At 40.9% G+C, this 16856-nt stretch overlaps 1 protein-coding gene across 4 annotated transcripts in view; it reads left to right on the top strand.

Moving 5' to 3' along the window:
• Positions 1–16856, top strand: part of LOC101167828 (adenylate cyclase type 2) — a 38698-nt gene that overhangs the window by 19134 nt on the left and 2708 nt on the right. For 2 of the 4 annotated variants that reach the window (XM_078935945.1, XM_078935946.1), the window contains 20 exons: positions 920–1074; positions 1691–1802; positions 1882–2009; positions 3289–3447; positions 3524–3683; positions 3823–3999; positions 4075–4109; positions 4186–4239; positions 5624–5687; positions 5799–5896; positions 7944–8028; positions 9247–9384; positions 9471–9551; positions 10788–10963; positions 12908–12992; positions 13077–13235; positions 15130–15276; positions 15356–15463; positions 15578–15692; positions 16188–16312. In XM_078935945.1, the coding sequence (XP_078792071.1) occupies positions 920–1074; positions 1691–1802; positions 1882–2009; positions 3289–3447; positions 3524–3683; positions 3823–3999; positions 4075–4109; positions 4186–4239; positions 5624–5687; positions 5799–5896; positions 7944–8028; positions 9247–9384; positions 9471–9551; positions 10788–10963; positions 12908–12992; positions 13077–13235; positions 15130–15276; positions 15356–15463; positions 15578–15692; positions 16188–16312 (2361 nt within the window). The remainder of the gene's footprint in view (positions 1–919; positions 1075–1690; positions 1803–1881; positions 2010–3288; positions 3448–3523; positions 3684–3822; positions 4000–4074; positions 4110–4185; positions 4240–5623; positions 5688–5798; positions 5897–7943; positions 8029–9246; positions 9385–9470; positions 9552–10787; positions 10964–12907; positions 12993–13076; positions 13236–15129; positions 15277–15355; positions 15464–15577; positions 15693–16187; positions 16313–16856) is intronic. The other 2 variants (XM_004079977.5, XM_011487654.4) reach the window with 1 other exon arrangement.

Genomic DNA, 16856 nt, shown 5'->3' on the forward strand with positions numbered 1-16856 from the left:
TTTGTCCAGCCCTATTACATTAGTTTGTTTTTTTAAATAATTCTGTTAATCAACAACTCAAAAGTAATGGCTGATTTTGATTATTTAATTTTCAACAAATCTTAATTTATTGTTGCTTTTGAAAATTTCAAGTCTTTTCAGTGAGCATTGTGGACTTTCTTTCTTTAACTGAGGGGTACCAACAATTTTGTCCACCACTGTATATACTGATCGTCACGATATATTAAATAAAGCATTAGTTCAGAGAGAAAGTTCACCTCATACCGCTTGTTTATTTCCACATGCAAAAGTTAGTTTCAAAGAAGCCATCGCAGTGATTTAGAACATTTGGGCTATGTGTCCGGAACTTCTTTTTTTGGTGTGCATTATTACTTTTTGATCCACACTCTGGAGCCAATCAGAACTGAGTATTTACCTGGACCATGGTATAATAAATTATAGTATAGAGTAAAAATGAAATTTACTTTATTTAAAAAAAAAGTTTAAATTTGAGTGTAATCGCGTCAATCGTGATTAATGCAATCATTTCACAGCCATAATTAAAACTACTGCCTTTTGTCAATCACTGATCAGTGGAGGTCATGTTTAATGTTTGACTAGTCATGTATAAATGCATGAACCCATCCTCCCCACCCCCCAGCCCTGTGTATGAACACAATGAGTACCTGTAAACTTCTCCTGCATTTTACCAGATTAATCATTTACCTGTGTGCGGTGGGGGAGCTGGGGGTTGGGTAGGGTTTTAGATCAGACAAACTAACATCTAAAAAGAGGGAAACATGACCCAGTGAGTAAGCTCCCTCTAAAAGAGACTCACTCCTGGTGCTGACATGGGAAAAACCAAACAACTTTAAGAATGAACCCCACCCTCCTCTGGCACCCAAATTTATTCCCATCCGTTATATTTCCATGGTTCCAGGAGCAACTCCTCCTTTCCGTGCTGCCGCGCTACATCGCCATGGAGCTGAAAACTGAAGTGATAAGGAAGCTGTCCAAGCCCAAGAGCGATAAGGAGACGGCCTCCACCATCCAGAACTTCCAAAGCCTGTACATCCGTAAGCACAAGGATGTGAGGTGAGCTGTGCCGCTGCCTGCTTGCATGCTTTAACCAAAACTGGTTGACAGTTTTGTGGAAACACAATTTCACAATTTTTATGTTTTTTATTTTTTTTATAAATCAAATGGATGCTGAAAAGAAATGAGAAAACCTTCAACTGCAAAAACTTTGTCTTTCTTGAGAGTTTCAGCAACTCTAAATACTGTTTAGATTTATATAAATCAACAGAAGTTTAGCTTGTTTTTTCTAAATTTTGCCTTTAAAAAAAACACCTTTTGTCCTTTTTCAGTTATTTTTACCTTTATGACTTCATCATTTACTAATTTTCTAATCCTTTTGGGGCATTAAACATATCGTTTTCTTCCTTTTTGTGTTTTTCATCTTCTTCCACTAATTCTAAATTAAAGTTTTATCAGATTATTTATTATTTAACCGTTTATGAGTCTTCAATCTTTTGTTTGCTAGGATGTCTTAGATTCAGTACAGTTGGTAAGTTTGTGTGTCACAGGGTTTGCTGGGCAGAATTGCGAGCCCCTACTGTACAAGGTCTTCTGCTGATCTGAGGCTACATAGTCCTCCAGATAAAGATCTGCTGCCATCACATGTCTGATGTCTTCTTTTGGCGTCTTTCAGCATTCTGTACGCTGACATCGTGGGCTTCACCAAGCTTGCTAGCACGTGCACCCCGGAGGAGCTGGTCGCTGTACTCAACAAGCTGTTTGGTAGATTTGATGACATCGCCAAGGTAACATATGACCGAGATCCGGCTTTCTGAACCAAGCAGCAGTGTGTCTATTCTGACCCCTCCCCTTCTGTCTGTTTAGAAGAACGGCTGTCTTCGCATCAAGATCCTGGGAGACTGTTACTACTGCGTGTCGGGTCTGCCCGACCCGATTCCTACCCATGCCAAGAACTGTGTAAAGATGGGACTGGACATGTGTGCAGCCATCAGGTGAGTGAGGCCATTTCTCGCCTTCAGAAATCATCTGTGGAGTTTCACAGGAGCATCTGAGAATAGTAAAGAAACAGTGTTTGGATGTAATCACACTTTCATGCTGCATTTTTTTTAAATACCTTAATGGAAAAAACATCAACTTGAAATCAGGGTTGAGGTGACAGATTTAAATGACAAACATTATTTCGGCAGTGTCTGCAGAAAAATAGCACAAAAAGGTTCATCTTCATGTTTTAACCTCAATTCTCACAAGTGATTGAAATGAGAAAAGTTGGAGTGAATGCAAGTACAACATTACACAGTCAGACCGCCAGAGACACATCCAGACGAAAGGGAAGGGGCTCAAACCTGCTGAAGTCTGTGGTTGATCTATAAATCCTTCCAACTCACAGCCACATGCAGCAGTCTGAGCCCTAAACATCTTCAGAGTCCCACTCCAACCATCTTTTGATCTATTTTCAAAGTGGTCTCTTAATTAAGATTATGCTGTTTTTAGGTCAAATCTATAAAACCTGAGTTGTTTTCTAGGACGTAGTTTCTGCAGAGCAGCAGTAGTTCATCAAAAATTCACCTGAGAGTTGTGGGCGGGACCGTTGGCACAGAGTAAGCACAGCCCCAATTTCCCATCATTCATCTGTTTAAATACTCTCCTGCTATCTTACAGCCAACAACCCCAACCTAACATTAGCCTTGCAACAAAAATGGCGGACAAAATCAGAGCTATTCGGCCATATAGTTTTTAACCAGATGCCAACTCAGACGAGGAAAGCAGAGACGTACATGGATGTAGTCCTCTACAAGTGGATGCATCAGAATAGAGCAAAGCAGGGAGCTTGGGGATTGCAGTTCCACGTTTGTACGTTTAGAGTAACCAATTAACTTATGACGCATATTTTTGGACAGTGGGAGGAAGCCGGTGTTCCTGGAGAAGACACATGCATGTACAGGGAGATCATAACATGCACACTCCACACAGAAAGGGGCCCATTGGTCCCCATTGGTCCCCCATTGGTTTCAGATCCTCCAGCCAGGACTTGAACCAGGGGCCTTCTTGCTGTGAGGCAAGAGCGCTAACCACCTTGTAGCCTGCAGAACACAGTGCACTGTTTAATAAGAAAAGTAGGCAAAGTTACACTGAAATAATCTTCAAAACAGCGGGACTGCAAGAGGTGAACCGCAATATAGCGAGGCACCACTGTACTTTTTTTTTTTTTTTTTTTTTTTTTGTACTTTGACTTTTTGAGCAGGTGGGGTCACCAAGTTTACTTCTTTGCAGCGATTTGAGAGATGCTACAAGCGTGGACATCAACATGCGTGTGGGCATTCACACGGGCAACGTACTTTGTGGCGTAATTGGTCAGAAGAAGTGGCAGTATGATGTGTGGTCGGATGATGTCACTCTTGCCAATCATATGGAGTCTGGAGGTCTTCCAGGGTGGGTCTTCAGCTGGCTTTTCAACAACTTTTGACACTTGGGCAGTAAAACTAACACATTCTTTTTTCTGGTGTAGACGAGTGCACATCACAGAGGACACGTTGCACCACCTGGATGGAGCTTACAAGGTGGAGAACGGAGAAGGAGAGACTCGGGATCCACTTCTGAAAGGAAGGAAAACATATCTGGTTATTGACCCCAACAAGCCGCGCAGCAGTTCTTGCAAGCTTAACCCGGTGGGTGACTAACACAGACACTGTTCAAACGACATTTAGTGAATAAATCAATGAAATGTATACTGAGGGAAAGTAATGTTCACCCAGCATCTTCAAAATCCCGCTTCCAGAAAATGAGCTCTGTTTTCCCTCACTTCAGGTCAGCAACCTGGTATCGTTGGAAAACAGGCAGCGTGCATCCATGCGCATGTCACAGTACCTCCAGTCCTGGCAGAACATCCACCCTTTTGCAGACCTGAGCAACCCTGGAGTGAAGCACTCCAAGAAGAGAAGGAAGGCCTCACAAGGCATCACAAGGCCACGTCAGCCATCTGCTGTACGATCCATCTGTCAGTTTCACTTTAAACTTTGTATGTTTGTTGATAATACATTAATGTTTGTGTCTTTAAAGCAGAGTGGAGACTGCTGTGAAGACAACGCAAGCAGGTAAGAAGCAGGTTGAACACCTGAGATCTCTTCTGCAAAGCATACAATACTAAATACTGTTATTGTTTTGTTTCAGTGTTGCCACTGTTCCCAGCGTGCGGGGATCACTGGACACTCTGGAAACTGCAGGGTACCTCTGTCCTCATCCTGCTACAACTATAAAATAGGCTATTTTGTCCATATACACACTCATTGGCCAATTTATTAGGTCCACCTTGCTGGTACCATGTGGGACCCCCTTTTTGCCTTCAGAACTGCCTTAATCCTTGGTGGCATAGATTGAACAAGGTACTGGAAACATTCCTCAGAGAGTTTGGTCCATATTGACATGACATTCTGGTAAATGTGGAGGCCATTTGAGTCCCGTGAACTCATTGTCATGTTCAAGAAACCAGTCTGAGAGGATTCCAGCTTTATGACATGGTCCTAAAGGGATGGACATGGTCAGCAACAATACTCATGAAGGCTGTGGCGTTGTAACCATGCTCAATTGGTACTAAGGGGCCCAAAGTGTTTCAAGAAAATGTTCCCACACCATTATACCACCACCACCACCAGCCTGAACCATTGATACTAGGCAGGATGTATCCATGCTTTCATGTTGTTGATGGCAAATTCTGACCCTACCATCCGAATCTGGCAGCAGAAATGAAGACTCATCAAAACATACAATGTTTTTCCAATCTTTTATTGTCCAGTTTTGGTGAGCCTGTGTGAATTGTAGCCTCAGTTTCCTGTTCTTATCTCAAAGGAGTGACACTCATTGTGGTCTTCTGCTGCTGTAAACCATCTGCTTCACAGTTTGACGTGTTGTGCGTTCAGAGATGCTCTTCTGCAGACCTCGGTTGGAACCAGTGGGTTTTTAAGTTACCGTTGCCATTTTATCAGCTGGAACCAGTCTGGCCATTCTCCTCTGACCTCTGGCATCAACAAGGCATTTCTGCCCAAAGAACTGCAGCTCACTGGATATTTTCTCTTTTTCAGACCATTCTTTGTAAACCCTAGCGATGGTTGTGGGTAAAAATCCCAGTAGATCTTTGGTCATCCCAGCAGTTTCTAAAATACTCAGACCAGTCAGTCTGGCACCAGCAACCATGCCACATTCAAAGTCACTTCAATCACCTTTCTTCTCCATTCTAAAGCTCAGTTTGAACTGCAACAAATTGTCTTGGCTGTGTCTATATGCCTAAATGCAATAAATTGCTGTTGTGATTTGGCTGATTAGAAATTTGCATTAATCAGTTGGAGAGGTGTTTCTAATAAAGTGGCTAATGAGTGTTTAAACAGTTCTTATAACAAAAGGATCCCCTGAAAAATTAGGTTTAAAACAAATGAAATTATTCGTTTTTTATTAAAACAATAACAACCTATCTATTTTCATAGGCAAACTTTCAAATATAGGCCATTCATTGAAATGGAATCATGAATTTATGAATAGAAATGATTTAGCAGTTTGACAGTGATATCCAACCCATGTTCTTTCTGTTTCTGACTGTGGTTGTCTTTTGTTTCAGGAGGAAAGCAAAGAAACTCAACTTTTTAACTTTGTTTTTCAATAACCTGAGCTTGGAAAAACAGGTACATTCTTCCTGTTGTCTGACACCAGAGCGCCACTCTTCTCGATATTTTGGAAAAGAATTGTGTAATAAGAGGACTGATGGCGGGCTCTCTTTCTGGTTTGTTTTGCAGTTCCGCCTATCAGAGGTGGGGGGTCTGTACCTCTCCATGAGCTGTGTTTTTGCCATCTTTGGGACGGCCTTCACTGTCCAGATGCTTGTCTCTGAAAAGTAAGAATAATCTTAAAGCCTGCATGCACAGAGCCACAAGATATAAGTCCAAACATTTTATCCGTTGTCCTTTCCTCATATCAGCAGAATAGTTTCAGGCTGAAAGATTTCATTGTTAATTTTAGATGTAGATTTAGATTAAGTTAATTTAGCAGATGCTTTTATCCAATTAAATTAACAAATAAGGAAAAAACAAAGCAAAGAACTAGGTCAGGGTCACACAGTATAGCTATTTTTTTATTATTATTATTACATTTTTTAGTCACTAGGAAGTTGCAAAATAATTTGGTTTTAAGCTTTTTCTTAAAAATTGCAAATGATGTCGCTTTGCATGCTGAGATGAGTAGGTCATTCTACCACTTTTGGATCAGAGACCTGAAAAGTTTAGCATTTGATCTTTTGCCAAACCACCAGACTTGTGCATGCACGGGTATAAACCTGGGCCAGAGGGTTCAGGTACAGAGGAGTTGTTGAGTTTACCATCTTGAAGGCAAGTGTGCTTTGATTCTGATGCGGGCAAATAAGTTAAAGTTTCATTAGCTGTCACGCACCTAGGTGTATGAAATTTGTTCTCCGCATTTGACCCATCTCCTGGGGTAGCGGTGACTTGCAGACACAGCTGAGCTCAGAAACCCTTTGGTGCTTTAACAAATACAGCCCTTTAATGCTGAGTGTCAAAAAGGGAGGCATGGGTCCCATTTTAGTCTTTAGTATGACTTGGCGTGGATTTGAGTTTTTAACCTTCCAATCTCAGGGGGGATCCTAACACCACATGACCACTGAGCTGGTTCTTCTATTCCAGTACCCCTCAAAGGGGTTCTACTGGTTTGAGATCTGGTGACAGGAGGTCATTTGAGTACAGTGAACTCATTGTCATATTCAAGAAACCAGTCTGAGATTATTCAAGCCAGTGCAAAGACATGAAGAGAGGAGTGACAAGAGTTCTTTTTGGTTGGTTAAAAATGAGGCATTTGCCTCCAGTGTTGAGGCTTGGGTGTGCAGGCTAGTAGCCCTATAAGAAGTGCTTTACAGTAATCAAGCCAAGAGATGACAAATGCCGGCACAAGAATTTGTGTGGCATAAACTGTAAGACCGGCTCTGATCCTTCAAACATTGTACAGAGGAAATAAGCACACAAGGGGAACGGCAGAAAAGTCTTCCTTAAAGCTCAGAGGGTTGTCAAAGATGACTTCCAAATTCCTAGTTACATTTTTGGAAAAACAAAAAGGAAGAACAGAGTGTCATCAGCATAGGGTTTTTTTTTAACTTTTAAAGAAAAAAAGAGGGGACAAAATATACAACAAAAATATGTGGTTGTGACGAATAATGGAGAGTCTATTGTAGAACACATACTTTAACTCTTCTCAAAGATCAACTGATGGTTACTTAGCCCCTCCCACAGACAGCTGAATCAAGCACAAAGAGTCCTGCAGGTAGAGCAGGGACTCCTCTGCCTAAATGAAGGGTTTTACTTAATAAGACTCAATAAGACACCAGTAAGACTACAATTTATGTAAAAATGCCTTCATAACCAGAGGTTTGGACTAAAGTTGCAGCATTTGCACAAATGTGATTTTAATATATTATTTAATTATTCTTGTTGCCACTGTTTTTCCTTTATATGTGTTGGGCAGGGCAGTCCAGCCGAAATTTTGTTGTGTAAGCATTATGACAATAAACTCATTCTGATACTAAGAAGTTCTCAGTACTTCTCCAGTGCCGTTTTTTTGCTCTAAGAATTTACAACTTTGACATTTACCTTCGTTTTGAGTTTTGAAGCATTGTGGGGTTTTTTCCAGATTTGTATAATCAAGTTTAACTACCTTTAGATGGCTTAACTGTCGTTGCTCTCTGAGTTATAGCCATCTGATAACAGGGTTTCTAATGGTGTTTACACGCCACAGTATGTAGATGTTCATCTGTCAATACCACAATTCATTTATTCACATTGGGCCAAATCTGAAACGAACATAAAAAACAAGGTAAAAAAAACTAAAACGAATGTTTTACTTTTTTTTGGCTAACAGGAACATTTCTGTGCTTCCAGGAATAATGAGATGGCCATCTCCTATGGAGTCACTTTTCCAGTTATGGCGTTGTTTCTGCTCATCGCTTTCTCTGGATACTTTGAGGTACGCAGAAGACGTTGGTTTCGTCTTACACTGCAGATTTTTATGGGCGTCACCTCAAAAAGGCTGAATGCAATAATAAACTTTTGTTATTGAAGAAAAAAAATTGCAGACCAGGCCTCCATTTGTACATAATTTTAGGCTTAAAATATAAAAAGAATATATACATGAAAATCCCCCCCTCAAGACAGTTGATATTGATGCAGTGAAAATTTTCAAGTCATACTGTTGATTTCAGTTCTGAAGTTGGTAACCACCAGGGGGCTTGTTACACCATATCACGTCCAACTCCATTTACATATACGTAAAGATGCATTCCAATGGGTTCCACTCAGTAGCTTTGAACTTTTGATTCAAAATTTCCTAGAATGCCCTCACATTTAGATAATACTGTAAAGACCCTGAATGGTGATAAAGATGTTATGATGTCAAAAGTGATCATATGAGAAAAAGACAGCTGGGATGATACATTTTATTAAACAATGTGTCATTAGAAATTTGTGGTGATTGTGTTGCAGGAAAAAGTGATAACATTGACCACTGAGGATTGTATTTAGAATTTGTTTTTCTAAACATTTACAAAGGAAAAAAAGTGCTTTTGCAGAATTTCAGAATATTGTCTTTCCTTGGTGAATACGACCAACATGTACGGTAAATATAATTTCTGTTTATGGGGGCATTTGAATGGCAGCTACCCTTTTAAAAAAAAAGTAACTAATTTTCTGGAGATACTTTTACTGCTCAGACGCATTAATATATCAAACCTTTCTTCTGTTAATTTTTTTCTTTTTTTTATAATAGCAGAAAATTGACTTTTTAGAAGAAAGATCAGTCACATTAGGATTAACAGCTCCTATGACCAAGACCTCCAGATAAAAACTGGAAGCTCTTAGTTCCCTTATGGACACTCTGTCACATCCAGAGTGGGTTTTCAGAGTGGGAAATTTGTCAATTTCCATGCGGGAACCTCCCAAATGGATAAATAAAGTTGTCTATCTATCTATCTATCTCTCATTCAGAATTTTTTTTAACATGCCACCATTTTTCTACACCTGCAAGACAACGTGCAGGAACAACATTAAATCTAAAGGAAACGTGATTTGTTGCCAATCAGGATCCGCTGAAGATAAAAATTTATTCTTATGGTGTTTCTCATATAAAGGTGTTTCAGTGGTGTGGTTGAATGATCTTGACAGTTGTTAGAACTTGGCTTGTTCCCAGAAATGGCGCTCCAAAACCCCGCAGAATCATCAGATGATATTGAGACTGTCACACAGCATCTCCACCAAGGCGGCACTAAGGCTCTTCTTGGTCATCTTCTGTGTGCTCATCACTTTGCTCATGGCCTTCCTAAACTCTGTGAGCTCCTGTTACGTTCTTTTCTCCACCCCCAATTCTGAGAGCGGGCGTGTTTTCACGTTTTTTTGTGTCTGGATGTTCCTCAGATATTCCTGGACATCCTTCGTACTTGCAACTCAACCACAAACATCACACAGATGGAGGCCCTCCATCTCTACACACTTCCTGTGAGTTCTTCCACTCAGCTCCTGCTCCTCTTTTAGACTGGCTTTGATGATTCCTTTGTCTCTCATTTTGGAATTCTCCATTTATCCTTCATTTAAAATATCTGTGATGCTGCAATTAAACATAGTGGGCAGAAAATATAAAGAATAAATGATGTGTAGCACTCTGTGATCTTGGTAGACATTTTTTGGAAGAGATATGCATTCCAAATGCTAACCACAAGAGAAGAAAGTTGAAAGTAAAAGTCTTCCTGTCATCATAAATCATTTTTTAAATCTTTTTGACCTATTTTGTTTATTCATATTTTGATTAATGTTACCCAAAAAAATCCCTCAGAATTTTAATAATATTGCTATACCTGTATGTTTTTTCTGTCCTCTTTTTTGTGTTTTGAGGATAGTTTGTTCACTGGGAGGAGGAACCTGCACTCACAACACAGGACAAAAACATGTAAACAAACCCCAACAAAATGAAAAAAAAATACACCAAACCACCAGAACAAACAACTTGCCCCCCCCCCCCCCCCCCCCCCCCGAACCAAAGATGGAAGAAAGGGATTTAAGTAAATTGCATTGTAAATATTAGTCGACATGATCTGTAGATGCCTGCATGGGTATGGGGGGACAAACATTACCCATTCCAGATTTTAAATTTCCTATAGGACTGCTCAGACCAGCCCACAAAAGCTGAGGCTCCACCCCTTGCCATGAGCGGGAATATGCAAGAGCATCCTCCACGGCACTGTCTTTTACAGTCTGTAGCCTTCACCTTGATGATCAATGCCTCACACATTTTCCATAGATAATTGTTTGAATGTTTTGTATATTAAAACAAATGTTCACTCAGTTAGTGGCTTCAATAATAGAAAAAATATATATACACAAACATTTTTGACCCTACGGGCTCGCCGAGTGGTCTACGATCTTAAAACCTCCTGTGGGCCACCCGTGTACCCTGTACAGTTTTCCCCATATCTGCTGTGATCCTCTGATTTTCACCTGTTCTGGTTCATGACATCATCTGTTTACCCCCACCCCTTCCACCTCTTCCCTTTCGTCCACGTTAGCTAAGAACTGTAAAGTGACTTTGTGTTCGTTAACCGTTTTGCATGTTGTTTGCATGTTTGCATTAGATGCTTATTTTCTCAGTCTATTGTCTGACACTTTCACCTGCAGCTCTTTCACACCTCACCTGTTTGTTTAACAACCCCCACCCCCTTCCTGTGTTCAATTTTTCAGTATTACCTCTACTGCTGCCTGATGGCCATGCTGGGGGCCATGGTCTTCATCCAGACCTGTTTCTCTGTGAAGGCATTGCTCCTCACCCTGGCTGTGGTGGTGTACTTGACCCTCTTCTTGTACATTTATGCCCCGGCCTCAAAGTGCCTCATTCGCCTGGTTTACAATCAAACAATGTGAGTTAGAAGATTTGTGTTCTACAATCGGATAGTACCTCATCTTTGAGGGGCATTCTCTTTTTGCCCAGATAACTTCTTGTGATTTCTGTGGTTGACTTTCATGGAAAAATCAATAACAAAACAGTTTCAGTCAAAAATAATCAAACTTAGAGAATTGGTTTGCAGCTAAGCAACTGCAAACATCAGATTGACTGACAGTAGTGCGAAACAGAACCCTGCAGTTTTTTTTGTTTTTTTTAAAAAGGGACAAAGTCCCAAAGTCTGTCCTGGTATTCCAGAGTTGGGCCGGCTATCACTGCCTTTCCTTTTCCATTAAAAAGGATACTTTTTTTGGTATTGAAAAAACTAACTAGTGTTTTAACTAAAGATTATCCAAAGATGCTGAAGATTAAGTGACTTAAAAAGCACTTAAGTGGCTCCAGTTATTCTCTATAATATGAAGGTGTAATCATTTATTCTTATAAATTACATTTGTTCTTACAAACAAATCTTTATTTATAAAACTTTGCTTTTATATGTAATAGTAACTAATACAAAAGCCTGTTTCAGTTTTAAATTTCCAAGAAGTTGCTTTAATGTAGGGATTTTAGGAATCAAAATCACATCTGCAAGAAATATAAATCTATGTAATTTATTTTTTCATACCCATCCAAATGAAGCAGGGCTGTTCTTTAAACCTCCTCCTGCTTCCTGTTAGAAGCTCTCCCAGCACTGCTCGCTGCTGATTACCTGAATCAACAGTCAGAGTGTGGTAACAGCTGCTTTGAATTGAGGATTTCCCAGAAATGAGGAAGTTAAGGTGTTTCATAGAACTTTTCTTTTGAAATTCTCCACACTTCCTTTACCAGAGCAGGTGAGTCCAGTTTGTTCCTGCATGGTCACGCCTCAGGAGCTGGTCAAAATGCAGTTCTGCATAAACTCCGCCTTCATTCCGTCCCATTCAAGGGCTTGAAAAGACAGAAACGTTTCATCCACACAGACCCACCATTCAGACTGTGCTTTCACTTGTTTTAGGTTGTTTTTTTATGTTTGTGAAGCTGTACAATTCTGCAATAGCTAGGAGCAAAGAAGGCTCGAGTCAAGGTTTCTTTTAAAAGACAAGAAAAAAAACTTTTCAAAATCAGATTTACAAATCTGATTGTTGGAGAAATATCTCAGTGAGTGAATCAGATTTCTCACACTTTCATTATGCTGTTACAGAAACATTCAGCACAAACCAGCTTCTTATCATCTACGAAGGTTTTTCATTTAGAAACAGAGTGAACAGATAAAACTTTAAAGCGTTATTTTGGCTTGTCAATCTGCATAATGTTGGTGAGTACCCAAGTGCACACCGAGGCCCATGTGCATGCTCATGTGCACACTGAGCTCTAACATATGCTTTTATGTGCCCCTGAGCTCTCACACGTGCATTTATGTGCATGCTGACCTGTCACACGCAAAGTGAGCTGGCACGGAAACATCCATGTGCACCTTAAGCTTCCCCATGTACATATATGTGGATGCTGAGTTCTTATCTACATGTTCTTGTGCACATTGAGTTCTCACATGCATTTTAAGCACTCCTCCTGTCATACTAAGGACTTGTATGCAAGCTCACGCTGAGTGTTTCTGTGCATTTTAGTGTGCAAGTTGAGCTCAATGTGCGTATGGGAACTTACAAGCATCCTGCAGATTCACAATGATCAGCGTGCATGAGGGTGTGCCGAGCTCAGTGTAGAAGAGACACATGAGTCCCCCCATCTGATAAAAATACACAATACTCTTGTGTTAGTCTGTCAGAAATCGTGTACTCAGTCTTAAGTTTCTGCCCCCCATGTGAATCCTTATCTGCAGGTTCAAATTACCATCATTAATTCACCTCCTTTTGTAGCCCAACATGTGAGTGTCTCCTTCACACATAAATGTTGAGTTCTGTCACGTGTGTGTGCATGTGAACAGACCTGGGGTGCTGAAGGACCCTCAGATCATGTCTGGAGTCTGGTTGGTGGTCTTCTACGTGATGTGTCTGATCCTGGCCCGACAGGTGGGTCTGTGCACGTCACCCCCAATGTCAAAGCTTGAATGTGCTCTCTGTGTTTGACTTCTGCGCTGGTGTCCGGGTTGTCAGGATGAGCTGAGCAGCCGTGTGGACTTCCTACTGGAGCGATGCTTCAAGACTGAGCAGGAGGAGATGGAGACCATGGAGAACGTTAACAAGCTCCTCCTCCAGAATGTCATGCCGCCAGATGTCGCCTCCTTCTTCATGGGGAAGGCTGTGCAAAGTCAGGTTAGCACTACGAGTATGGGTCTCACGTTCTACGTTTACACCTGCCACATTCAAGTGGACACTTCCTATGAAGTCAATGTAAATGTGCGTTTTGGGCTTCTGTGTTCAAAACCCTCACGTTCACGCGTAGCTGCACAAGTTTCTACGACTGTTTTCGGGCTCTACATACAAAATGCTAGGCCGTTGAACGTGAGTTGAAAGTTAAACCAGGTTAAACTTTGACCCACCACGAACTCGGTTTTGGTAGTGTCATGTGGATGACGTCCCTTTTAATTCACGTAAGTGCCAATCATTTGAAAATTGATATTGGAGGAGAAATGATTCATTCCTTTATTTTCCCGGCCAGAGTTCTATGAGACCTAGTCTTTCATGTATCATTATTGAGCTGTGAAAGAAAAAGTCTGGAGCAAGATTAACACAATTTGCACCGCTTCGACATTTCGCACCAAGACTCTTCCAACTGTACCTGGCGGATATGCAATAATAAACAGTTGCGGAAAAAAAAAAAAGAGGAAGAAGCCCCTCCCTGCCTGTCCATTGTGAACACCATGGGCAAACCACGCGTTCTTAAATGCCTGTCAAGTGGCCGGTGTGTCCGCAGCATAAGTCTGCACATTGCTCATTAGTGATAAGCACTCTTGCCTCACAGTTAGAAGGCCCCTGATTTGAATCCTGAAGAAGGTAGAAATCCCAGCTGGGGCCTTTCTATGTGGAGTTTGCATGTTCTCCTTGTACATGCAAAGGTTTTCTCCAAACACTTCATTTTCCCTCCCACTGTCCAAAACATGCATCATAGGTTAATTTGTTAACTCTAAATTGTCCTGTAGGTGTGAGTGTCGGTTGTCTGTCTCTGTGGGCCCCAGTGATGGACTGGTGAACTGTCCAGGGTGGACCCCACCTTCACCCATCTGGGTAGACTCCAGCAACCCCATGACCCCAAACAGGATAAATTGGGTTTAGAATACATGCAAGATAGAAAAAAAAATCCATGTCTAATCAAGAAAGAGACTCAAATTTAAGCATGCATTGTATGCATTGTATTTTGGTTCTTTTAGACAGCTCCATATCTGTTTGAGGGACACTCATACTTTTTAGAGTCCTGTTGTCCAGCAGAGATGGATCAACGCTTAAAGGAGGGACTGGGAAGATAGTGTTATTTTTCCTCTCTGAACTCACAGAATAGGCTTTTTAATTAGAGTTCAAAATTAAATTAACAATTTCTTTTTTGTTTCTGCCACAACGTTAATGTTTTTCCATTGACTGTATAATATATAACTGTGATGTCACCCAAAGAGATGTCTTGCTTCCGGTTCCAATCCATATCTGCGTTGCCATGTTGGACCCAGACGTCCTCAGTAGGCCGTGATTGGTCCATTTGGGTCTGAGTGAACTTTTCCATGGCAACCACTCACTCCAATCAGGAGTGAGCAAGTTAGAAGGCCACACCCCTTCTACTAAAAACGGGCTCGGGAGAATCTGTCAAACGCTTCAAACTTTTGAGGCGAGGCCGCCTACTTTTGAGGCATGTGATTGGTGAGTTCATAACTTGAATAACTTGTGCTGCAAGCACTGTAAAAAGTCTGTAAAGCACTGTAAAAGTCTCTGGGATTTTGGCTTTTTGGGACCAGCGCGTACTTCCTAATTGGAACAAGAGGGCAGATGGGTTGCTTATTCCAGTTCCAGTGATGGACTGGTGAACAGTCTAGGGTGAACCCACCGCCACCCTGAAACAGATGGGATAGGCTCCAGCATCCTCATGCTCAGGATGAAGGAGAATTAAAAAATGCTTTTATGTTTTTTCATATTTTATTTTCAAACTGAACATTTTTGAATGGCATAAAGATTTTTTTCAGGGTTGGTTTTTATACTGTGATGGTGGATCTTTCTTTGTCAGGACTTGTACAGTCAGTCGTACGACTGCGTCTGTGTGATGTTCGCCTCGGTGCCCGACTTCAAACACTTTTACAATGAGAGCATCGAAAACAAGGATGGGCTAGAGTGTCTGCGCTTCCTCAACGAGATCATTTCAGACTTTGACGAGGTAAGTAGGTGCAGATGCTGCTTTTGAAAGATGGCACATCTACTTTTCTAATGGTAACACTCCCGAATCTGTCTCCCAGCTTCTCCAGAAGCCCAAATTCTCCTCAGTGGAGAAGATAAAGACAATCGGGAGCACTTACATGGCGGCTGCAGGCCTTTCCCACTCTGCTGCAGGAGAAGACAAAAAGGTGTGATCATCAATCCATCACTACACCTTCATATTGTCTCTACTCCTCTATCCCTCCTCCGTTCATTGTGTGGAAACAGCAACACCTCTCTCTGATCTCTGGCTCCCCCTACAGGGCCAAGACATGTCGCACAGCTTCGTGCGCTCCATGGTGGAGTTCGCCATCGCTCTGATGGGAAAACTGGAAGTCCTCAACACACACTCCTTTAACAACTTCAAGCTCAGAATTGGTACATCTGGCATTAAATGAGGACTTTAAAATAATCCATTGATCCTTTAAATACATTTTTGTTTAAAAGTTTAATATTGATTCATGATTTTACTTTAAAGTAGTTTTTTATTTCTTTAGTTAAAAGGTACTGTATTCTTAATTTTAAATGTGAGAATTTACAATATTATGAGACTAGGTTCAATTTTTTTCAGTTTAAATGGAAAAAAACGTCTTTTGTATAATCAAAAAAAAATGCTTTTGAATGACTATTTAAATCTTGTAAAAGTTGATTCTGGAGACAGACAGAAACTCTTGATTCTTATTAGTTACACGCAAAAAAAAAATTCTGTAACAAGTTTAGCTAATGTGGATTTTGAGGAACCGGCATTTGTATGATATAAACGTTTCTTCTGCCTATTTAAAAAAATCTAAAGGAAATGTTTGCTGTGTTTGTTAAATGAGTCTGTTTAACCCTCTTTGCTCCCACCTTTCCTCCTCTGGTGTCCGCCTGCAGGAATTAACCACGGCCCGGTGATTGCAGGAGTTATTGGAGCCCGTAAACCCCAGTTTGACATCTGGGGAAACACTGTAAACGTTGCCAGCAGGATGGAAAGCACAGGCGAAATGGACAAGATTCAGGTAAGGCAGGAGTTAGCATGGTTGTGTTTGAATCCTTTTCGCTTTATTCTGTCAGAGAACGAAAGTCCACTCTGGAGTTCATCACGGTCCACTGAATCCCATCGAAGCAGTGATGCTGGATTGAGTCAGAAGAAGCTGTCATTTTGAAGGAGACCAGCAACAACATTTTGAACATGAGTGCAGCTGGGAATCCATACAACCTTCAAGCAATAATGGAGACTGGATGATGTTCAACTTTAAAATTTCTTTTTTTTTTCTATTTGTGCACTAAAAGCAGCATGGAGCTCTGTTGAGCTGACCTGTTTTCTGAGCTTATTTTCTAAAATTCTTTAGAGAACCCAGTCTAGGGATGTACCAATCACGCCATCAGACATTGGGCTGATCGTATAGTTTCAGACTTGACTGGAATCGGATGTTGTGTCCTGATCAGGGATTGATATTTATTTTATTCTTATTTTGATTAGCACTAAATATTTTAAGCTTATTACTTCAAATAAATGCCCTTGTAGAATTCTGCACATCATAAACAGATCACAACGTTTTA

Source organism: Oryzias latipes, chromosome 18 (genome assembly GCF_053564925.1).
Source record: "Oryzias latipes strain Hd-rR chromosome 18, Olatipes_Hd-rR_3.1".
Taxonomy (NCBI): domain Eukaryota; kingdom Metazoa; phylum Chordata; class Actinopteri; order Beloniformes; family Adrianichthyidae; genus Oryzias; species Oryzias latipes.